Source organism: Cetorhinus maximus, unplaced genomic scaffold (genome assembly GCF_964194155.1).
Source record: "Cetorhinus maximus unplaced genomic scaffold, sCetMax3.hap1.1 HAP1_SCAFFOLD_3459, whole genome shotgun sequence".
In the NCBI taxonomy this organism is placed as follows: domain Eukaryota; kingdom Metazoa; phylum Chordata; class Chondrichthyes; order Lamniformes; family Cetorhinidae; genus Cetorhinus; species Cetorhinus maximus.
This window is the reverse complement of record NW_027599371.1, coordinates 3,137-27,533: the sequence shown is the minus strand read 5'-3', so window position 1 is coordinate 27,533 and position 24,397 is coordinate 3,137. Positions and strand designations below refer to the sequence as shown.

The following is a 24,397-nucleotide window of genomic DNA, read 5'->3' as shown; positions in this document are numbered from 1 at the left end:
TGTGCATGGCCATCGAACTGAAACGCTGTCTCTGGTTCTCCCACTCTCTCTCTCTCTCTCCCCCCTCCCTCTCTATTTCATTTCTCTCTCCCTCTCTTTCTTTTATCTCTTTCCCTCTTTTCACTCTCTTTCTCTCTCTCACCCTTTTTCTCCCCTCCCTCCCTCTCAAACCGTCTCTCTGTCTCTCTCTTTTCTCTATCCCCTTCTCTTTTTTCTCTCTCCCCCTCCCCTCCCTCTCTCCCCCCTCCCTCCCTCTCTCCCCCCCTCCCTCCATCTCTCCCCCCTCCCTCTCTCCATGTTTATCCATCTCTCTCTCACCCTCCCTCTCTCCCTCGCCCCCCCACTCTCCCTCTCTCTCTCCCTCCCACTCTCTCCCCTCCATCCCCTCTCTCTCCCTCCCCACTCTCTCCCCCTCCCTCTCTCTCTGTCCCCCATTCCTCTGCCCCCCTCTCTCTCCCCCCTCCCTGTCTGTCCCCTCTCTCTCTCACTCTATCTCCCTCCCTCTCCCGCTCCGTCTCCCTCTCTCTCCCTCCCCGTCTCCCTCTCTCTCTCTCTCCCTCCCCATCTCCCTCTCTCTGTCTCCCTCTCTTGCTCGCTCTCTCTCTCTTTCTCCCTCTCTCTCTGTCTCGCTCTCCTGCTCTCTCTCTCCCGCTCTCTCTCTCTTTCTCCCTCTCTCTCCTTCTCTCTCTCTTTCTCCCTCTCTCTCTTTCTCCCTCTCTCTCTTTCTCCTTCTCTCTCTCTTTCTCCCTCTCTCTCGCTCTACCCCATTTGTTGGATCACGTTGGTCCAATCAACCCAAAATCCTCTCAATTCCAGGGACCACAACCCTCGTTCGTGTGATCTCCCCCCACCCCTCCCCCCTCATAATTTAACTCCCTCCCGCCGGGGAGTCCTGGGTGTCAATGCCGGTAAATGTACACCGCCCTCCCTCCCTCCGCGGCCGGCCTATCCTTCCTGAGGTGCAGTGCTCGGAGCCGCTCCCGGCGCGGCCCAACCAGCACTCTGGAAACCCGGGGCCATTCGGCCCATCCTGACGGCACCGGCCCTCTAAACGAGGGGCCCACCTGGTGCCGTTCCCCGCACACCCCCCCCCCCCCCCCCACCACCGTCGGTAACCCTGCCCCTTCTTCCTCTTCAGGCGGCATGTGAGCGGCTTGGGGGTGCGGTGGACGGGGGCGGACGCTCGACCTTTCACCCTGGGCGACCCGGAGGGGTCAAATGGCGGGGATGGGGATGGGGACGTGGGAAAGATCGGAGGGGGGTTTCTAATATTTCCTCGGCGCCGCTGTAAACCTGCCCTTCCTTCCCCCGGCAGCTCCTGGGCTACGCGGAGAAGCCTCTGACGCTCCAGATGTTCATCGGGACGGCCGACGATCGCAACCTCCGACCCCACGCCTTCTACCAGGTCCACCGCATCACTGGCAAGATGGTGGCCACCTCCAGCCAGGAGGCCGTCGTCGGTACTACCAAAGTCCTGGAGGTGTCGCTACTGCCCGAAAACAACATGACGGCAAAGTAAAGTCTCCAACAGCATTTCTTGGCCTCTCTATCCCCGTGCTGTACCTGTCCTGGGAGTGTTTGATGGGGACAGTGTAGAGGGAGCTTTACTCTGTATCTAACCCCGTGCTGTACCTGTCCTGGAGTGTTTGATGGGGACAGTGTAGAGGGAGCTTTACTCTGTATCTAACCCCGTGCTGTACCTGTCCTGGGAGTGTTTGATGGGGACAGTGTAGAGGGAGCTTTACTCTGTATCTAACCCCGTGCTGTACCTGTCCTGGGAGTGTTTGATGGGGATAGTGTAGAGGGAGCGTTACTCTGTATCTAATCCCGTGCTGTACCTGTCCTGGGAGTGTTTGATGGGGACAGTGTAGAGGGAGCTTTACTCTGTATCCAACCCCATGCTGTACCTGTCCTGGGAGTGTTTGATGGGGACAGTGTAGAGGGAGATTTACTCTGTATCTAACCCCATGCTGTACCTGTCCTGGGAGTGTTTGATGGGGACAGTGTAGAGGGAGCTTTACTCTGTATCTTACCCCGTGCTGTACCTGTCCTGGGAGTGTTTGATGGGGGTGGGGTCTGTGTGTCACTCTCCCCGTTAAATTCCCGTGCTCTTCCCGCAGCATCGACTGCGCCGGAATATTGAAGCTTCGGAACTCTGACATCGAGTTGCGGAAAGGTGAAACGGACATCGGGAGGAAGAACACTAGAGTGAAGCTGGTCTTCCGAGTTCACATTCCTCAGCCGAACGGCAAAGTGGTCTCACTCCAGGCCTCGTCCGTCCCCATCGAGTGCTGTAAGTGTCGTCCCCCCACTTCCCGGGCCTGCATTGACCTCACCCACACCCACCCACACCCCCTGGATCTCAGCCCATAGACAGAGAGTCAGGAGGGCCTTATTCTCTCGGCCTGGCTGTGGTTCTGTTCCCTGGACCCTGAGGTTGAAATGTCACGTTTCAGACTCAATGCCTCGTGGAGAGAAGCCCTGTGCATAAAATAACATTCGCGCCACACAAGTGCCAGGCAATGACCATCTCCAACAAGAGAGAATCTAACCATCGCCCCTCGACGTTCAGTGGGCATTACCATCACTGAATGCCCCACTATCAACATCCTGGGGGTTACCATTGACCAGAAACTGAACTGGACCAGCCACATAAATACTGTGGCTACAAGAGCAGGTCAGAGGCTGGGAATCCTGCGGAGAGTCACTCACCTCCTGACTCCCCCAAAGCCTGTCCACCATCGACAAGGCACAAGTCAGGAGTGTGATGGGACACTCCCCCCACTTGCCTGGATGAGTGCGGCTCCCACAACACTCGAGAAGCTCGACACCGTCCAGGACAAAGCAGCCCCCGCTCGATCGGCACCCCATCTACAAACATTCCCTCCCTCCACCACCGACGCACAGTAGCAGCAGTGTGTGTACCATCTACAAGATGCACTGCAGCAACTCACCGAGGCTCCTTCGACAGCACCTTCCAAACCCACGACTGCTACCGTCTAGAAGGACGAGGGCAACAGACACACGGGGAACACCACCACCTGGAAGTTCCCCCTCCGAGCCACACTCGCCATCCCGACTTGGGAATATATCGGCCGTTCCTTCACTGTCGCCGGGTCAAAATCCTGGGAACTCCCTCCCTAACAGCACGGTGGGTGCCCCCCTCGTTCCGGAGCCTTCCGCCAACGGGAACGTTTCCCCTCCCCCCCCTGAATCCCCCCCCCACCAACCACCTGGCCTCCTCTGTCCAGGGCCCTCTCATCTCGCATCTCCCCGCGTTAACCTGCGCTTGCCACCTGCCTGCCCGCTTGACCGGGATTGGTCTCTGAGCTCCCGGAGCTGGTCCCCATTCCCCCAAAGCCCACCGTGTTAAGTGTGTGTGCCTGCCTCACTCTCTCTTCTCTGGCCTTCCTCCCACAGCCCAGCGCTCTGCCCACGAGCTGCCTCAGGTGGAGAGTTACAGCGTCACCTCGTGCCCGGTCACTGGGGGAGAGGAGCTGCTTCTCACCGGCTGCAACTTCCTTCCGGAGTCCAAGGTCATTTTCATCGAGAAAGGTCCAGGTAACGGCCGCGGGTCGCCTTGCCCTCCTTCCCTCCCTCCCTCCCGCCCACCCTGCCCTCCCTCCCGGGCCCGGCTCCACCTCCAACTCGCCTGGGGCCTCGGGGCAGTGGGACCCTTCCTCCTCCTCCCACACGCTCACCCTGGTCCCTCAGCTTCCCAGCCCTGTCCCTCAGCCTCCCATTCCTCGGTCTCTCCTCCTTTACTCTCTCCTCCCTCTGCCTCCCCTCCCTCACTCTCCCCTCCTCTCTCAGCCTCCCCTCTGCCTCCCCTCCCTTGGCATTGCCTCCCTCAGTCCCCCCCTCCCTCAGTTCCCCCTTCCTTAGTCCCCTCCTCCCTCACTCTCCCCTCGCTCCCTCTGTCTCTCTCCCTCAGCCTCCCCTCCCTCTGGCCTCCATTCCACTGTCTCCCTCCCTCAGCCTCCCCTCCCTCTGGCCTCCATTCCACTGTCTCCCTCCCTCAGCCTCCCCTCCCTCTGGCCTCCATTCCACTGTCTCCCTCTCTCAACCTCCCCTCCCTCAGCCCCCCTCCTCCTCCCTCACTCTCCCCTCCCTATGGCCTCCATTCCTCTGTCTCCCTCCCTCAGTACCCCCCTCCCTCACTCTCCCCTCCCTCCCTCACTCTCCCCTCCCTATGGCCTCCATTCCTCTGTCCCCCTCCCTCAGCCTCCCCTCCCTCTGGCCTCCATTTCTCAGTTCCGCCCCACTCCTTCAGTCCCCCTCCTCCCCCACTCCCCCTCAGCCTCCCCTTCCCTCACTCCCCCCTCCCTCATGCCTCCCCTCCCTCAGCCTCCCCTTCCCCACACCTCCCCTCCCTCAGCCTCCCCTCCCTCAGCCTCCCCTCCCTCAGCCTCCCCTCCCTCAGCCTCTCCTCCCTCAGCCTCTCCTCCCTCAGCCTTGCTTTCCCCTCTCAGTATGTAGAAGCCAAGACTAGTCATTCCTGTTAACATTGCCAATATACAGTCCTGGTTCGCACTCAGTTTTAAAAAATTCATTTGTAGGCGTCGCTGGCTGGGCCCACCCCTAATTGCCCCCTTGAGAAGGTGGTGGTGGGTGAGCCGCCTTCTCGAGCCGCTGCAGTCCCTGTGGTGTAGGTACACCCACCGTGTTGTTAGGGAGGGAGTTCCCAGGATTTTTGACCCGGCGACAGTGAAGGAACGGCCGATATATTCCCAAGTCGGGATGGCGAGTGTGGCTCGGAGGGGAACTCCCAGGTGGTGGTGTTCCCCGTGCGTCTGCTGCCCTCGTCCTTCTAGATGGGAGCGGTCGTGGGTTTGGAAGGTGCTGTCGAAGGAGCCTCGGTGAGTTGCTGCAGTGCATCTTGTAGATGGTACACACACTGCTGCCACTGTGCGTCGGTGGTGGAGGGAATGAATGTTGGTGGATGGGGTGCCAATCGAGCGGGGGCTGCTTTGTCCTGGACGGTGTCGAGCTTCTCGAGTGTTGTGGGAGCCGCACTCATCCAGGCAAGTGGGGGGAGTATCCCATTACACTCCTGACTTGTGCCTTGTCGATGGTGGACAGGCTTTGGGGGTAGTCAGGAGGTGAGTGACTCTCCGCAGGATTCCCAGCCTCTGACCTGCTCTTGTAGCCTGTGTTTATATGGCTGGTCCGGTTCAGTTTCTGGTCAATGGTAACCCCCAGGATGTTGTTAATGGGGGATTCAGTGATGGTAATGCCCATTGAACGTCAAGGGGCGATGCTTAGATTCTCTCTTGTTGGAGATGGTCACTGCCTGGCACTTGTCTGGCGTGAATGTTACTTGCCACTTGTCAGCCCAAGCCTGGATAGTGTCCAGGTCTTGCCGCATTTTGGACATGGACCAGGACTATTCACAAGGACAGTCATCAAACATCAGATACTGAACCACGTAACGAGATATGAGGACAGGTAGACACAGGATGGGTCAAGGAGGTCGGTTTTAGGGGGTGTCTTAAAGGAGGAGAGTGAGGTCGAGAGAGACGGAGAGGTTTAGGAGGGGGTGGAATTCCAGAGCTCAGGGCCCCAGGCAGCTGAAGGCACGGCCGCCAATGATGGAGCGATTCAGATCGGTGGGGGAGGTGGTGGCCGAGGGGCCGGAATTGGAGGAGCGCGGGGAAATCAGAGGGTCGTGGGGGCTGGAGGAGATTCCGGAGATAGGGAGGGGAGGGGATTGTGGAGGAATGCTGGGGAGGGGGGCGGGGGGGAGTGGGATGCAGTATATGAGGCCATTGAGGGATTTTTAAACAAGGGCGAGGGTTTTAAAATCGAGGTATTGCCAGACTGGGAGCCGGCGAAGGTCAGCGAGCACAGGGCGAGAGCGGTGGGGAGGTGGGAATGGGGCTCGGTGTGAGTTAGGACACTGGGGTGGGGGCGGGGGGTGCCGGCAGGGTTTTGGATGGGCTGAAGTTTCGGGTGCCGGGAAGGTTGGTGGGGGAGGGGAATAGGGTGGAGAGCGGTATGGGAAAGAATGGCACAGGGAGCGCACTGTGCCGACGTCGCTCAGCTTCCTCTCTCTTTCCTCCTCACAGAAGGACGGCCGCAGTGGGAGGTGGAGGCCAAGGTCAACAGGGCGAAGAGCACAGAGGTGAGAGCCAGCGGCAGGTCCGCCATGGCCTGTGCAGGGGGCGCTCCTGCGCAGAGCCAGGCAGCGCGCACGCCGAGGTCGGCGCGGCACGAGGTGGCAAGACGCCAGCTTGCCAGGCCGAGCTCCCTGCCCCCCACCCACTCGCGTGTGAGAAATCGGCCTTCATCCCCCGGCTGCCCCAGGATGCATTTGATCACAGAATGTGAGAGCTCAGCGTTCGACCACATCGCCCACCCGCAAGATCCCAGCCTGTAACTCACTCCCGGGTATCTGTTATTCTATATATAAACCATCCGAACCCCTCCATTAGATTCCAGCCTGTAACTCACTCCCGGGTATCTGTTATTCTATATATAAACCATCCGAACCCCTCCATTAGATTCCAGCCTGTAACTCACTCCCGGGTATCTGTTATTCTATATATAAACCACCCGAACCCCTCGATTAGATTCCAGCCTGTAACTCACTCCCGGGTATCTGTTATTCTATATATAAACCATCCGAACCCCTCCATTAGATTCCAGCCTGTAACTCACTCCCGGGTATCTGTTATTCTATATATAAACCACCCGAACCCCTCGATTAGATTCCAGTCTGTAACACACTCCCGGGGATCTGTTATTCTATATATAAACCACCCGAACCGCTCGATTAGATTCCAGTATGTAACTCACTCCCAGGAATCTGTTATTCTATATATAAACCACCCGAACCCCTCGATTAGATTCCAGTATGTAACTCACTCCCAGGAATCTGTTATTCTATATATAAACCACCCGAACCCCTCGATTAGATTCCGGGCTCTCTCTCTCTATCTCTCCGTGTGCTGTGTGTGGCCTCCCTCTGTTAGTGACCTCTCTCTGTTGCTTGCCTCGCTCTCCCCTCCCCTCTCTTGCAGTCTCTGATCCTGGCCGAGGTACCCCCCTATCACAACCAGAGCCTCACCAGCACCGCCCCGGTGCTCTTCCTGGTCTGCAATGGGAAGAGGAAGAGGAGTCCTTGCCAGTCCTTCCAGTACCTGCCCGGTGAGTGCCACGCTCGTCTTCGGTTCACGGGTCGCGCGGGGCCGGGCCTACGTCACCTTGGCGCCTACCCCACTGGCAGGTCTCCCGCCGTTGGATTGAGTGCGGCTAATCCTACACCCGCACAGACACAGCAAGGCCCCAGCGACAGTCGACTGGGAACGACCAAGTCATCTGTTCATTTCAGTAACCTCCCTTTGGATGTGGGCGTCGCTGGCTGGGCCCAGCATTTATTGCCCGATCCCTCTAATTGCCCCTTGAAAAGGTGGGGGGTGAGCCGCCTTCTTGAGCCGCTGCAGTCCCTGTGGTGTAGGTACACCCACCGTACTGCTAGAGAGGGACTTCCCGGGATTTTCACCTGGTGACAGTGAAGGAATGGCCGATATATTTCCAAGCCAGGTTGGTGAGTGGCTCTGAGGGGAACTTCCAGGTGGTGGTGTACCCCGTGAGTCTGCTGCCCTCGTCCTTCTAGATGGTAGCGGTCGTGGGTTTGGAAGGTGCTGTCGAAGGAGCCTGGGTGAGTTGCTGCAGTGCATCTTGTAGATGGTACACACACTGCTGCTACTGTGCGTCGGTGGTGGAGGGAGTGAATGTTGAAGGTGGTGGAGGGAGTGAATGTTGAAGGTGGTGGATGGGGGTGAATGTTGAAGGTGGTGGAGGGTGTGAATGTTGAAGGTGGTGGAGGGAGTGAATGATGAAGGTGGTGGATGGGGGTAAATGCTGAAGGTGGTGATTGGGGGTGAATGTTGAAGGTGGTGGAGGGAGTGAATGTTGAAGGTGGTGGACGGAGTGAATGTTGAAGGTGGTGGAGGGAGTGAATGTTGAAGGTGGTGGAGGGAGTGAATGTTGAAGGTGGCGGAGGGTGTGAATGTTGATGGTGGCGGAGGGTGTGAATGTTGAAGGTGGTGGAGGGAGTGAATGATGAATGTAGTGGAGGGAGTGAATGATGAAGGTGGTGGATGGGGGTAAATGCTGAAGGTGGTGATTGGGGGTGAATGTTGAAGGTGGTGGAGGGAGTGAATGTTGAAGGTGGTGGAGGGAGTGAATGTTGAAGGTGGTGGAGGGAGTGAATGTTGAAGGTGGTGGAGGGAGTGAATGTTGAAGGTGGTGGAGGGAGTGAATGTTGAAGGTGGTGGAGGGAGTGAATGTTGAAGGTGGTGGAGGGAGTGAATGTTGAAGGTGGTGGATGGGGGTGAATGTTGAAGGTGGTGGATGGGGGTGAATGTTGAAGGTGGTGGATGGGGGTGAATGTTGAAGGTGGTGGATGGGGGTGAATGTTGAAGGTGGTGGATGGGGGTGAATGTTGAAGGTGGTGGATGGGGGTGAATGTTGAAGGTGGTGGATGGGGGTGAATGTTGAAGGTGATGATGGGGGTGCATGTTGAAGGTGATGATGGGGGTGCATGTTGAAGGTGGTGGATTCTGTTTCTTGAGGGGCAAATACTGGCCTCCATTGTGGCTGTGGTATCATTAACGTGCCACTGAGGGGCAGATGTTCCCGTCAGTTAATGTCGCATCCAAAATTCACCAAGTCAGACAGTGCGGCACTCCCTCAGTACTGACCCTCCGACAGTGCGGCACTCCCTCAGTACTGACCCTCCGACAGTGCGGCACTCCCTCAGTACTGACCCTCCGACAGTGCAGCACTCCCTCAGTACTGACCCTCCGACAGTGCAACGCTCCCTCTGCACTGACCCTCCGACAGTGCAACACTCCCCCAGCACTGACCCTCCGACAGTGCAGCACTCCCTCAGTACTGACCCTCCGACAGTGCAACACTCCCCCAGCACTGACCCTCCGACAGTGCAGCACTCCCTCAGTACTGACCCTCCGACAGTGCAGCACTCTCTCAGCACTGACCCTCCGACAGTGCGGCACTCACTCAGCACTGACCCTCCGACAGTGCAGCACTCCCTCTGCACTGACCCTCCGACAGTGCAGCACTCCGAGGCCCCTCGAGCGGACTGTAGACCAGGCGGGGCGGGAGGCAGGGGTCGGGGGTCCCGGTGACTAATCGCCTTTTCTCCTGTTTCTCTCTCTCTCTCCCGCCTCCAGTTCTCATTAAGGAAGAGCCGTACGAGGGTTTGTTGCTGGGCCCCCCGTCCCCGCTCCGGACCCCGGCCCGGTACCCGCTGGACCCCGCCTCCTGCTCCCCGCCCGTCCCGCGCCCCGACCCGGCCTGCCCGGGGCCCGGGGGGATCTACAGCGAAGCCGGGCCCTTGTCCCCGCCGCCTGCCCCCTTCCTGCTCAGCCTCCTGGGCTGGGGCGGGGGCGAGGCCGGGGAGCTGCCGCCGCCGACCCGGCGCGGCCGCGGAGGCCACCCCCCGGCCCAGCGCCACCGCAGCTGCCCCCTGACCCAGGCCGACCGCGGCCCGCCCCCTGGTCCCCAGCCCCGGGGCCCGTCCGCCTCCTACTCGCCCCCGGCCTGCTGGGCCGCCTCGCCCCTGGCCCCGCCACAGGCCACACCCCCAGCCACGCCCCCGCACCCACCCCTAGCCCCGCCCCCGCACGCGCCCGTCCCCCTGGCAACGCCCCCGCGCTTAGCCCCGCCCCGGGCCCCGTCCGGCTCCTACTCGCCCCCTCCGCCCTGGGCCGCCTCGCGCCCGGCCCGGTCCCCGCCGCCTGGTTTCCTGGCGGGGCCCGTACCCGAGGCCCCGGCCTACGGGCCCTGCGCCTACGCCGGGGGCCTCGGCAGCCCAGGGGGCCTCGGGAGCCGCCCCTTCCCCGGGTCGCCGGAGGCCAGTCCCGGGCGGGTGGGGGCCGCACGGCGGGGGACAGCGGCGGCGGAGAGGGAGAGGGATGTGCGAGAGTGCGAGCTGCCCTTCAGGACCATCTCCATCCAGGGCATCACCTTGGACGACGGTAAGTGACCGGGTGGGGGGGCGGAGTCTCTGTTCCTGCCCTGGGAGTGTTTGATGGGGACAGTGTAGAGGGAGCTTTACACTGTATCTAACCCCGTGCTGTACCTGTCCTGGGAGTGTTTGATGGGGACAGTGTAGAGGGAGCTTTACACTGTATCTAACCCCGTGCTGTACCTGCCCTGGGAGTGTTTGATGTGGACAGTGTAGAGGGAGCTTTACTCTGTATCTAACCCCATGCTGTACCTGTCCTGGGAGTGTTTGATGGGGACAGTGTAGAGGGAGCTTTACACTGTATCTAACCCCGTGCTGTACCTGTCCTGGGAGTGTTTGATGGGGACAGTGTAGAGGGAGCTTTACTCTGTATCTATCCCCGTGCTGTACCTGTCCTGGGAGTGTTTGACGGGGACAGTGTAGAGGGAGCTTTACTCTGTATCTAACCCTGTGCTGAACCTGTCCTGGGAGTGTTTGATGGGAACAGTGTAGAGGGAGCTTTACTCTGTATCTAACCCCGTGTTGTACCTGCCCTGGGAGTGTTTGATGGGGACAGTGTAGAGGGAGCTTTACTCTGTATCTAACCCCGTGCTGTACCTGTCCTATTGTCGGAAAGGCAGATGAGCTCAGGGCGTGGATTGGCACGTGGGATCGCGACATTATTGTTATGAGTGAGACTTGGTTGCAGGAGAGGCAGGACTGGCAGCTCAATGCTCCAGGGTTCCCTTGTTTCAGACGTGACAGAGGGGGAGGGATGAAAGGGGGGAGGAGCGGCGTTACTAGTCAGGGAGAATATCACAGCTGCGCGTCAGCAGGACAGCCCGGAGGGCTCGTCTACAGAGGCCATATGGCTGGAGCTGAGGAACGGGAAAGGTGTGACCACCCTAATAGGGTTGTATTATAGACCGCCCAATAGTCAGAGAAGCAAATCTGTAGAGTGATAGCAGAGTGATGTAAGAAACAGAAAGTTGTGATAGTAGGAGATTTTAACTTTCCACATATTGACTGGGACTCCCATACTGTAAAAGGGGCTGGATGGCTTGGAGTTTGTCAAATGTGTTCAGGAAAGTTTTCTAAATCAATATATAGATGTACCAACGAGAGAGGATGCAATACTTGATCTCCTATTAGGGAACCAGACAGGTCAGTTGACAGAAGTATGTGTAGACGAACATTTTGGGTCCAGTGACCACAATGTCATTAGTTTTAAGCTAATTATGGATAAGGATAGGTCTGGTCCTCGAGTTGAGATTCTAAATTGGAAGAAGGCCAGTTTTGTGGAAATGAGAAAGGATCTAGGAAGAGTGGATTGGCATAAGTTGTTTTCTGGCAAGGATGTGTTCAGTAAGTGGAAGGCATTCAAAGGCGAAATTTTGAGAGTGCAGAGTTTGCACGTTCCTGTCAGGATTAAAGGCAAAGTTAACAGGCATAGGGAACCTTGGTTTTCAAGGGATATTGGCGATGTGGTTAAGAAGAAGAGAGAGGTGTATAGCAGGTATAGGCAACAAGAAACAAATGAGGTACTCGTAGAGTATAGAAAATGTAAGAAAATACTAAAAAAGGAAACCAGGAAGGCAAAAAGACATGAGGTTGCTTTGGCAGATAATGTGAAGGTAAACCCGAAGGATTTCTACAAGTATATTAAGAGTAAAAGGATAGTAAGGGACACAATTGGTCCCCTTGAAGATCAGAGTGGTCATCTATGTGTGGAGCCTCACGAGATGGGGGAGATCTTAAACAGTTTTTTTGCGTCAGTATTTACTCAGGAAACTGGCATAGTGTATAAGGAAGGAAGGGAAACAAGCAGTAGTTTCATGGAACATATAGAGATTAAAGAGGAGGAGGTGCTCGCTGCCTTACAGCAAATAAAGGTAGATAAATCCCCCGGGCCTGACATGATATTCCCTCGGACCTTGAAGGAGACTAGTGTAGAAAATGCAGGGGCCCTGGCAGAAATATTTAAAATGTCCTTAGCCACGGGTGAGGTGCCGGAGGATTGGAGGGTAGCTCGTGTTGTTCCGTTGTTTAAAAAAGGCTCCAAAAGTAAACCAGGTAATTACAGGCCAGTGAGCCTGACGTCAGTAGTAGGTAAATTATTGGAAGGTGTTCTGAGAGATTGGATATATAATTATTTGGACAGCCAAGGGCTGATTAAGGATAGTCAGCATAGCTTTGTGCGTGGTAGGTCATGTTTAACGAACCTTGTAGAGTTTTTCGAGGAGGTTACCAAGAAAGTAGATGAAGGAAAGGCTGTGGATGTTGTCTACATGGATTTTAGTAAGGCCTTTGACAAGGTCCCACATGGGAGGTTAGTTCAGAAGGTTCAGACACTTGGTATCCATGGAGAGGTTGTAAACTGGATTCAAACTTGGCTGTGTGGGAGAAGACAGAGAGTGGTAGTGGATGATTGCTTCTCAGACTGGAGGTCTGTGACTAGTGGTGTGCCTCAGGGATCTGTGCTGGGACCATTGTTGTTTGTTGTCTATATCAATGATTTGGATGATAATGTGGTGAATTGGATCAGCAAGTTTGCTGATGACACTAAGATTGGAGACGTTGTGGACAGCGAGGAAGGCTTTCAAAGCTTGCAGAGAGATCTGGACCAACTGGAAAAATGGGCCAGAAAATGGCAGATGGAATTTAATGCGGAAAAGTGTGAGGTGTTACATTTTGGAAGGTCAAACCAAGGTAGGACATACACAGTAAATGGTAGGGCACTGAGGAGTGCGGAGGAACAAAGGGATCTGGGAGTTCAGATACATAATTCCCTGAAAGTGGCGTCACAGATATACAAGATTGTAAAGAAAGCTTTTGGCATACTGGCCTTCATAAATCAAAGTATTGAGTATAGGAGTTGGGATGTTATGGTGAGGTTGTATAAGACATTGGTGAGGCCAACTTTGGAGTATTGTGTGCAGTTCTGGTCACCTAACTACAGGAAGGATATCAGTAAGATTCAGAGAGTGCAGAGAAGATTTACTAGGATGTTGCCGGGTCTTAAGAACTTGAGTTACTTGGAAAGATTAAACAGGTTCGGACTTTATTCCTTGGAGCGTAGAAGAATGAGGGGAGATATGATAGAAGTTTACAAAATTATGAGGGGTATGGACAGAGTAAATGCGAGTAGGCTCTTTTCACTTAGATTAGGAGAAATAAACACGAGAGGACATGGCTTTAGGGTGAAAGGGGAAAGGTTTAGGGGGAACATTAGGGGGAACTTCTTCACTCAGAGAGTGGTGAGAGTGTGGAACGAGCTACCAGCTGACGTGGTAAATGCGGGCTCACTCTTAAGTTTTAAGAATAAACGAGATAGATACTTGAATGGGAGAGGTCTGGAGGGTTATGGACTAGGTGCAGGTCAATGGGACTAGCGGAATAATATTTCGGCACAGACTAGAAGGGCCGAATGGCCTGTTTTCTGTGCTGTAGTGTTCTATGGGAATGATTTAACGGGGATAGTGTAGAGGAAGCTTTACTATGTATCTAACTCTGTACCAGCCCTGGGAGTGTTTGATTTGGACAGTGTCGAGTGAGCTTTACCCTGTATCTAACCCCTTGCTGTACCTGTCCTGGGAGTGTATGAAGGGGACGGTGGAGAGGGAGCTTTACTCTGTATCTAACCTTGTGCTGTACCTGCCTTGGGAATGATTAATGGAGACAGTGTAGAGGGAGCTTTACTACGTATCTAACCTCATCTGTACCAGTCCTGGGAGTGTTTGCTTTGGACAGTGTGGGAGCTTTACCCTGTATCTAACCCTTGCTGTACTTGTCGTGGGACTGTTTGATGGGGACGGTGTAGAGGGAGCTTTACCCTGTATCTATCTCTGTGCTGCACCTGTCCTGGGAGTGTTTGAATGGGACACTGTAGAGGGAGCTTTACTCCGTATCTAACCTCATTCTGTACCAGTCCTGGGAGTGTTTGATGGGGACAGTGTAGCGGGAGCTTTTCTCTGTATCTAACCCCGTGCTCTACCTGTCCTGGGAGTGTGTGATGGGGACAGTGTAGATGGAGATTTAATCTGTATCTAACCTTCTGCAGTACCTGTCCTGGGAGTGTTTATTGGGGACAGTGTAGATGGAGCTTTACTCTGTATCTAACCCCGTGCTCTACCTGTCCTGGGAGTGTTTGAAGGGGACAGTGTAGAGGGACCTTTACTCTGTATCTAACCCCGTGCTGTACCTGTTCTGGGAGTGTTAGATGGGGACGGTGTAGAGGGAGCTTTACTCTGTATCTAACCCAGAGCTCTACCTGTTGTGGGACTGTTTCATGGGGACAGTGTAGAGGGAGCTTTACTCTGTATCTAACCCAGAACTGTACCTGCCCTGGGAGTGTTTGAAGGGGACAGTGTGGAGGGAGCTTTACTCTGTATGTAAACCCGTGCTGTACCTTTCCTGGGAATGTTTGATTAGGACAGTGCAGCGGGAGCTTTGCTCTGTAACTAACCTCGTACATTACCTGTCCTGGGAGTGTTAGATGGGGACAGTGTAGAGGGAGCTTCACCCTGTATCTAACCCCGTGCTGTACCTGTCCTGGGAGTGTTTGATGGGGACAGTATAGAGTGAGCTTTACTCTGTATTTAACCTTGTGCTGTACCTGCCCTGGGAATGATTAATGGGGACAGTGTAGAGGGAGCTTTACTATGTATCTACCCTCAGTCTGTACCAGCCCTGGGAGTGTTTGATTTGGACAGTGTCGAGGGAGCTTTACCCTGTATCTAACCCCGTGCTCTACCTGTCCTGGAAGTGTTTGATGGGGACAGTGTAGATGGAGATTTAATCTGTATCTAACCTTGTGCTGTACCTGTCCTGGGAATGTTTATTGGGGACATTGTAGATGGAGCTTTACTCTTTATCTCACCCCGTGCTGTACCTGTCCTGGGAGTGTTTGATGGGGAGGTGTAGAGGGAGCTTTACTCTGTATCTAACCCCGTGCTGTACCTGTCCTGGGAATGATTAAATGGGGACAGTGTAGAGGGAGCTTTACTCTGTATCTAACCCCGTGATGTACCTGTCCTGGGAATTACTTAATGGGGACAGTGGAGAAGGAGCTTTAATCTGTATCTAACCCAGTGCTGTGCCTGTCCTGGGAGTGTTTGATGGGGACAGTGTGGAGGGATCTTTACTCTGTATCTAACCTCGTGCTGTACCAATCCTGGGAGTGTTTGATTAGGACAGTGTAGCGGGAGCTTTACTCTGTATCTAACCCCATGCTGTACCTGTCCTGGGAGTGTTAGATGGGAACAGTGTAGAGGGAGCTTTACTATGTATCTACCCTCATTCTGTACCAGCCCTGGGAGTGTTTGATTTGGACAGTGTCGAGGGAGCTTTACCCTGTATCTAACCCCGTGCTGTACCTGTCCTGGGAGTGTTTGATGGGGACAGTGTAGAGGGAGCTTTACTCTGTATCTAACCCCGTGCTGTACCTGTCCTGGGAGTGTTTGATGGGGACAGTGTAGAGGGAGCTTTACTCTGTATCTAACCCCGTGCTGTCCCTGTCCTGTGAGTGTTTGATGGGGACAGTGTAGAGGGAGATTTAATCTGTATCTAACCCCGTGCTGTACCTGTCCTGTGAGTGTTTGATGGGGACAGTGTAGAGGGAGATTTACTCTGTATCTAACCCTGTGCTGTACCTACCGTGGGAATGTATTAAGTGGATGGTGTTGAGGGAGCTTTACTCTGTATCTATCCCCGTGCTGTACCTGTCCTAGGAGTGTTTGATGGGGACAGTGTAGAGGGAGCTTTACTCTGTATCCAACCCCATGGTGTACCTGTCCTGGGAGTGTTTATTGGGGACAGGGGAGAGGGAGCTTTACTCTGTATCTAACCCCGTGCTGTACCTGTCCTGGGAGTGTTTGATGGGGACAGTGTAGATGGAGCTTTACTTTGTATCTAACCCCGTGCTGTACCTGTCCCAGGAGTGTTTGATGGGGACAGTGTAGAGGGAGCTTTACTCTGTATCCAACCCCATGCTGTACCTGTCCTGGGAGTGTTTATTGGGGACAGGGGAGAGGGAGCTTTACTCTCTATCTAACCTCGTGCTGTACCTGTCCTGGGAGTGTTAGATGGGGACAATGTAGCGGGAGCTTCACCCTGTATCTAACCCCGTGCTGTACCTGCCGTGGGAGAGTCTGATGGGGACAGTATAGAGTGAGCTTTACTCTGTATCTAACCTTGTGCTGTCCCTGCCCTGGGAATAATTTAATGGGGGCAGTGTAGAGGGAGCTTTACTATGTATCTAACTCTGTACCAGCCCTGGGAGTGTTTGATTTGGACAGTGTCAAGGGAGCTTTACCCTGTATCTAACCCCTTGCTGTACCTGTCCTGGGAATGATTGATGCAGACAGTGTAGAGGGAGCTTTACTATGTATCTAACCCCGTGCTGTACATGTCCTGGGAATGATTTTTGGAGACAGTGTAGAGGGAGCTTTACTATGTATCTAACCTCATTCTGTACCAGTGCTGGGAGTGTTTGATTTGGACAGTGTCGAGGGAGCTTTACCTTGTATCTAACCCCGTGCTGTACCTGTCCTGGGAGTGTTTGATGGGGATGGTGTAGAGGGAGCTTTACTCTGTATCTAATCTCTGTGCTGTACCAGTCCTGGGAGTGTTTGATGGGGACAGTGTCGAGGGAGCTTTACTCTGTATCTAACCCCGTGCTGTACCTGTCCTGGGAGTGTTTGATGGGGACGGTGTAGAGGGAGCTTTACTCTGTATCTATCTCTGTGCTGTACCAGTCCTGGGAGTGTTTGATGGGGACAGTATCGAGGGAGCTTTACTCTGTATCTAACCCCGTGCTGTACCTGCCCTGGGAGTGTATGAAGGGGACGGTGGAGAGGGAGCATTACTCTGTATCTAACCTTGTGCTGTACCTGACCTGGGAATGATTAACGGAGACAGTGTAGAGGGAGCTTTACTACGTATCTAACCTCATTTTGTACCAGTCCTGGGAGTGTTTGATTTGGACAGTGTGGGAGCTTTACCCTGTATCTAACCCCGTGCTGTACCTGTCGTGGACTGTTTGATGGGGACGGTGTAGAGAGAGCTTTACTCTGTATCTATCTCTGTGCTGCACCTGTCCTGGGAGTGTTTGATGGGGACAGTGTAGCGGGAGCTTTTCTCTGTATCTAACCCCGTGCTCTACCTGTCCTGGGAGTGTTTGATGGGGACAGTGTAGATGGAGATTTAATCTGTATCTAACCTTCTGCTGTACCTGTCCTGGGAATGTTTATTGGGGACAGTGTAGATGGAGCTTTACTCTGTATCTAACCCCGTGCTCTACCTGTCCTGGGAGTGTTTGATGGGGACAGTGTAGAGAGAGCTTTACTCTGTATCTAACCCCGTGCTGTACCTGTCGTGGGACTGTTTCATGGGGACGGTGTAGAGGGAGCTTTACTACGTATCTAACCTCATTCTGTACCAGTCCTGGGAGTTTTTGATTTGGAAAGTGTGGGAGCTTTACCCTGGAGCTAACCCCTTGCTGTACCTGTCCTGGGACTGTTTGATGGGGACAGTGTAGCGGGAGCTTTTCTCTGTATCTAACCCAGTGCTCTACCTGTCCTGGGAGTGTTTGATGCGGACACTGTAGAGGAAGCTTTACTCTGTATCTAACCTTCTGCTGTACCTGTCCTGGGAATGTTTATTGGGGACAGTGTAGATGGAGCTTTGATCTGTATCTAACCCCGTGCTCTACCTGTCCTGGGAATGTTTGAAGGGGACAGTGTAGAGGGAGCTTTACTCTGTATCTAACCCAGAGCTGTACCTGTCGTGGGACTGTTTCATGGGGATGGTGTAGAGGGAGCTTTACTCTGTATCTAACCCAGAACAGTAACTGCACTGGGAGTGTTTGATGGGGACAGTGTAGAGGGAGCTTTACTCTGTATCTAAACCCGTGCTGTACCTTTCCTGGGAATGTTTGATTAGGACAGTGTAGCGGGAGCTTTGCTCTGTATCTAACCTCGTACTTTACCTGTCCCGGGAGTGTTAGATGGGGACAGTGTAGAGGGAGCTTCACCCTGTATCTAACCCCGTGCTGTACCTGTCCTGGGAGTATTTGATGGGGACAGTGTAGAGGGAGCTTTACTCTGTATCTAACCCCGTGCTGTACCTGTCCTGGGAATGATTTAATGGGGACAGTGTAAAAGGAGCTTTACTCTGTATCTAACCCCGTGCTGTACCTGTCCTGGGAGTATTTGATGGGGACAGTGTAGAGGGAGCTTTACTCTGTATCTAACCCCGTGCTGTACCTGTCCTGGGAATGATTTAATGGGGTCAGTGTAGAAGGAGCTTTACTCTGTATCTACCTTTTGCTGTACCTACCGTGGGAGTGTATGAAGGGGATGGTGTTGAGGGAGCTTTACTCTGTATCTAACCCCGTGCTGTACCTGTCCTGGGAGTGTTTGATGGGGACAGTGTAGAGGGAGCTTTACTATGTATCTACCCTCATTCTGTACCGGCCCTGGGAGTGTTTGCTGGGGACAGTGTAGAGGGAACTTTACTCTGTATCTAACCTTGTGCTGTACCTGTCCTGGGAGTGTTTGATGGGGACGGTGTAGAGGGAGCTTTACTCTGTATTTTACCGGGTTTATGTTTTCTGTGCTCTTCACTCTGACGTCCGTTGCTTTGTTTCCTCCGGCAGTGAACGAAGTTATCGGGCGAGATCTCACTGACGTTCACGATCCACTTGGCGTGGGTGGTGCTGCGGACTCACCCTGACCTTGGGTGCCATCGCTGTCCAACGGGCAGGACAAGGCCCTCCTACCCACTGACGCTCCCGAGGCCTCCGCGCTGGGGCCTCGGGCTGACGACACACACAGTTGCCTTCGGGCGTGTCCAGCGGTTCGATGAAGAAAGCTGGAGATCTCAGGCTCTCCTCTTTCCCACCTCCCCCTCCTCTCACTGCCCTGCCCCCCACCCTCCCCCTACCCCACCCACCCCGGCCTACCATCCATGTTTGACTCAGTGTGGCGTGGCCCCACGCGGATGGCTCCCAGGCCTCGCTCCTGAAGACTGGGCCCACTTTGGGGCCTGGGCGATGTCGCCGAGTTGTCCGCCACCCCCTTCCCCTCCTTCGGTCCGGGTTGGTGCTCCCCAGAGAGGGGGCAGGGGAGCAGGGAGGGGCCACAGGGTGGGCTTTCAGCGGTGTGGGCGTGGCGGGTGGCCAAGGGAGGGCAATAATCTGCCACACACTGGGTGATGCTACGGAACAAGCTGTCCCACTCTCTTTCCCCCGCTCTCTCTCCCCCCTCTCTCTCCCCCCTCTCTCTCTTTCCCTCTCTATCTCTCTCCCCCTCTCTATCTCTCTTCCCCTCTCTATCTCTCTCCCCCTCTCTATCTCTCTCCCCCTCGCTATCTCTCTCCCCCTCTCTATCTCTCTCCCCCTCTCTATCTCTCTCCCCCTCTCTATCTCTCTCCCCCTCTCTATCTCTCTCCCCCTCTCTATCTCTCTCCCCCTCTCTATCTCTCTCCCCCTCTCTATCTCTCTCCCCCTCTCTATCTCTCTCCCCCTCTCTATCTCTCTCCCCCTCTCTATCTCTCTCCCCCTCTCTCTCTCTCCCCTTCTCTATCTTTATCCCCCTCTCTATCTTTCTCCCCCTCTCTCTCTCTCCCCCTCTCTCTCTCCCCCTCTCTATCTCTCTCCCCCTTTCTCTCTCTCTCCCCCTTTCTCTCTCTCTCCCCCTTTCTCTCTCTCTCCCCCTTTCTCTCTCTCTCCCCCTTTCTCTCTCTCTCCCCCTTTCTCTCTCCCCCTTTCTCTCTCCCCCTTTCTCTCTCCCCCTTTCTCTCTCCCCCTTTCTCTCTCCCCCTTTCTCTCTCCCCCTTTCTCTCTCCCCCTTTCTCTCTCTATCCCCTGCTCTCTCTCCCCTGCTCTCTCTCCCCCCTCTCTCTCCCCCTCTCTCTCTCTCCCCCTCTCTCTCTCTCCCCCTCTCTCTCTCTCCCCCTCTCTCTCTCTCCCCCTCTCTCACTCTCCCCCTCTCTCACTCTCCCCCTCTCTCACTCTCCCCCTCTCTCACTCTCCCCCTCTCTCACTCTGCCCCTCTCTCACTCTCCCCCTCTCTCTCTCTCCCCCTCTCTCTCTCCCCCCCCTCTCCCCCTCTCTCTCCCCCCCTCCCCCTCTCTCTCCCCCTCTCTCCTACCCCTTTCCCCCCTCTCTCTTCCCCCCTCTCTCCCCCTCTCTCTCTCTCCCCCTCTCTCTCTCCCCCTCCCTCTCTCTCCCCCTCTCTCTCTCTCCCCCCCCCATCTCACCCCCCCTCTCTCTCCCTCTCTCTCTCCCCCTCTCTCTCTCCCCCCTCTCTCCCCCTCTCTCTATCTCTCCCCCTCCCTCTCTCTCCCCTTCTCTCTCTCTCTGCGTATTTGGTGTTTGTGCCGTGGTGACTGATCACGATTCCCGCCGCATATCACTGCCAACTTCGCTGGGCAGGAAGAAGCTATTCAGCCACGTATGCCTCATTGTTTTGGCTCGGTCTCAGCCCCAACCATCCGCCGTCTCCCCGTGCCCCTCGACCCCGCCGTCTCCCCGTGCCCCTCGACCCCGCCGTCTCCCCGTGCCCCTCGACCCCGCCGTCTCCCCGTGCCCCTCGACCCCGCCGTCTCCCCGTGCCCCTCGACCCCGCCGTCTCCCCGTGCCCCTCGACCCCGCCGTCTCCCCGTGCCCCTCGACCCCGCCGTCTCCCCGTGCCCCTCGACCCCGCCGTCTCCCCGTGCCCCTCGACCCCGCCGTCTCCCCGTGCCCCTCGACCCCGCCGTCTCCCCGTGCCCCTCGACCCCGCCGTCTCCCCGTGCCCCTCGACCCCGCCGTCTCCCCGTGCCCCTCGACCCCGCCGTCTCCCCGTGCCCCTCGACCCCGCCGTCTCCCCGTGCCCCTCGACCCCGCCGTCTCCCCGTGCCCCTCGACCCCGCCGTCTCCCCGTGCCCCCGGGAACAGCGCGGCAGCTGCCCCGGACCCTCCCTGTTGAGCAGATCCCGCCCCACCCCCACCCCCGGAGAGGGGTTCGGCTTCCCCCGGTCCTCCCGCGTTGGGGTGCCCACCACCGCCTCTGCAGCACCGCAGGAATGAGGCGAGGTCTTTCACGCCGGAGTTTTCTGACGCCCTCCATTTCCGCTTGACGCTTGCCAAGTGAAAAAATAAATCTCGACAGAAGCCCCCGCCGCTTGAACCCTCCCTTGGCCCTCGGTTCGCGAGGGGCCTTTGACGGACTTGGTGAACCCATCGCCTACGCATGGACACATGAGCTCGGGGCAGGAGGAGGAGGCCACACGGCCCCTCCTCCAGCCCGCTCCCACCGTTCAATAAGATGGCGGCCGACCTGATTGTCACCTAGACCCCACATTCCCCCCCCCACCCCGCCGACCCCCCGATAACCTTTCACCGCCCCGTCGCTTATCAAGAACCTATCCAGCTCTGCCTTAAAAATATTCCGAGACTCTGCTCCCACCGCCTTTCGAGGAAGAGATTTCCAAAGACTCGCCGCCCTCCGAGAGAAAAAATTTCTCCTCGTCTCCCTCCTAAATAGGTAACCCCCTTATTTTTAAACTGTGACCCCCGCTCTCGTTCTAGATTCTCCCACAAGAGGAAACATCCTCTCCACATCCACCCTGTCAAGACCCCCCCTCAGGATCTTAAAGGTTTCAATCGAGTTGCCTCTCACTCTTCTAAACTCCAGCGGATACAAGTCCAGCCTGTCCAACCTTCCCTCATAAGCCCATTCCAGGTCTCAGCCTGCAATCGGGAGGTTTACAAGATTATTATATGTCAGGAATGTATCTTTTGGTTGATATGATTATTACATTTTGGGGACTGGAGCTTTAAATCTAGGGCGAACGAAGTGGGTCATGTGACCTGCCCTGGCGCCTACCTGATGGTCAGCCTGGGTGGTTTGGTTGCCAGAGATCAAAGGAAGGTTCAGATCATTTTACTGAGAAGGAGGTGCAAGATATTTACCCTTGGAGACAGTGGCGGCAGTACCTGGGTTTACCATGAGTTGACCCTGAGTCTCCCAAAGCCCCAGAATGGTGTAGTAGGTTTTGAGTCGTAAACAGTGGTGCTGTAAGTTATCCACTTAACTTCTAAGATGAAAGGAAGTGGGGATCAAAGAAAATGAATTGCCATTTCCCCTTGAACACCAAGCTAATGTGACCCTCGTTGCTATGGGGACGAGGGCAGTGGAAGCCATTTTTTTCAGATCAGGTCACAGGCTTCCCTATAAACCCATGACTGTCACGGGTGGACAGCAGTTTGCAGTTTTGTCTTGCGCGCCCTGCGGCCCGTTGAGAGGTAGAGAGGGCAAGAGGCAGAAGCTGCCAGGCCCTTTCCTTTAGCAGGGAAAATGCTGACACTATTGTTCGCTGCGCAGAACGCGGGTGGGAGCTCACGCTCGAACTGGAGACCGGCCTCGTGAGCAGTTAAAGGAGGCTGGAAGATTTGCCCAGCTTGGGACGAGAGGAAGGGATCTACAGTGTTAACCCTCACAGGGAAAGGCGGCCCTGGGATTAGAGGTTGCCTGGCCGGGAGAGTAAAAAGGCAGCAAGACGCCGGGAGCGGAGAATAATTTTAGCCCGGCTCATGGAGGATGACATAACCACTTAAGGGACAGCGTAACATATAAACCGGAGCAGGACATTTTCTGTCGTGCTAAAGAATGAAGTGGGGGAATCTCTCTTTTCTGCAGTTTGAAGTGTAAGTTGCCTATGAAAAGGAAAGTGTTTAATGCGTTTGTGTTTTTAAGCCATTTGTTACAGTAAAAGTTTTGAAACGCAAAATCCTGGTGTGTCATCCTTTCAGCTGCAGAGGAGAAGTTTGAATTTCTCTGGGCAGGTTATTGGGGTCCCCTGGGGAGATGGTGACCAATTAGAGTGAGAGCTCCATTGTGAAAAGGGCGCGTCACAGAACCTTTCCGGTGCAGGAGGAGGCTACCCAGCCTGTCGAGTCTGCACGGGCTCCCCGAAAGAGCATTCTAACCCGTCCCACCCCCGCCTCCCGGCTCCTTATCCCCCGCGACCTTGCACGTTCTCTCTCTTCTCAGGAAACCGTCCGATTTCCTTTCGAGCGCCTCGATCGAACCCGCCTCCCTCCGCCCACTCGGGAAGTTCGTTCCAGACTCCGACCCCGCCCTCCGCGGGTCGGAAAGTTTTCTCCCCGCGTCGCTTTTTGTTTTTGTTTTTCCAAACCCGTTTTGCCAATTATTTTGAACCCGTGTGCCCCTCCGGTCCTCGATGCCTTCTTGAGCGGGAACAGCTTCTCGCTCTCCACCACCACCCTGTCCGTACCCCTCCGGATCTCGGCGACCTCGTCGTGGGATGTCACAGGTGAAGGGCGAGGGTTTTTTTTTTATTTTGGCGAGTATATTATTTTGCCTCCGGACGCGTGTGCCTGAGCCGCCGCCGCCGCCTTGGGGGCCGTTGCATTTCACTCGGTGTTGGCACACTCACGGCGCTGGCTTCTCTGCTGAGGGGCCGGTTAAGCATCAAACGCGTCGCGTTGCACCCGGAGGTCACGTGTGGGCCGGACCTGGGTAAGGACGGCAGATTTCCCTTCCCTAAAGGGGGCATTAGCGAGGGGTTTTTTTTTTACAACAACCGGTGGTGGCTGCCACCACTGGGACTGGCGTCCAATACCAGATTTTACGAAGAGGGTTCAAATTCCACCGGCTGGCGTGGGTGGGATTTGAACCCGTCTCCTCCCCTCCCCCTCCCCCTCCCAGGGCATTAGGGCCTGGGGCCTCTGGATTACCGGTCCTGTGACATTACCACCACCGTCTCCCCATAACCCATCCCTGACCTCGAGCCTGAACCCCCGACTGGAACCTTGTTGGGATTAGAATTAGGGATACGGTGAGGGCTGTGGCTCCAAAGGTTAGGGTTAAGGTTCCGGCTGGGCTCAGCATCCAGCCGCACGCGCGGTCCTGGCGTCCTCACTCCGTGGCACGATTGCGAGGGTCAGGGTAGGCGCGACTGGCGGCCGTCGCGATGGAAATGCCACCCGGCTGCGTGACTGCTTCAAGCCGATTGCCAAGAGTTTGCGGGGTGGACCAAAGGGAGCGAGCGGGGTAGCAAATCGAGGGACGGCCAATCTGAAACCCGCTTTACGCCCCCCACCCCCAACCTCGATTTTTATATTAGTTGCCCTTCAGAAGGTGGGTGGTGAACTGTCCAGGGGGACGGGCGATCAATGCTGGGCCCGACCAGCGGAGCCCACATCCCGCGAACGAATCTTCTTTTTCAAAAAACAAAGCCCGAAAAGCAAAACAATTTACAACTTCCACCTCACGCTCTGACGTTCAGAATTAACATGTGGGAAATGTGAATGAACAGGCAAACTGGGGTTGGACGCACCTCGCCGCACCTCAAACGGCCAAGGCACATCCAACCCAGACATCTGTGATCGCTGTGAGCCACACTATCTCATTC

At 55.5% G+C, this 24,397-nt stretch overlaps 1 protein-coding gene across 1 annotated transcript; it reads left to right on the top strand.

Moving 5' to 3' along the window:
- Nucleotides 1-1,315: 1,315 nt before the first annotated feature.
- Nucleotides 1,316-18,916, top strand: LOC144678033 (nuclear factor of activated T-cells, cytoplasmic 4-like; the record flags this gene model as incomplete). The annotated part of the gene is made up of 7 exons (XM_078537961.1): nucleotides 1,316-1,515; nucleotides 2,121-2,293; nucleotides 3,421-3,561; nucleotides 6,069-6,124; nucleotides 7,023-7,149; nucleotides 9,201-10,007; nucleotides 18,633-18,916. Coding segments are annotated over 7 exons (1,581 nt in total), but the record flags the coding sequence as incomplete, so codon positions are not given.
- Between the last annotated feature and the right edge of the window lie 5,481 nt (nucleotides 18,917-24,397).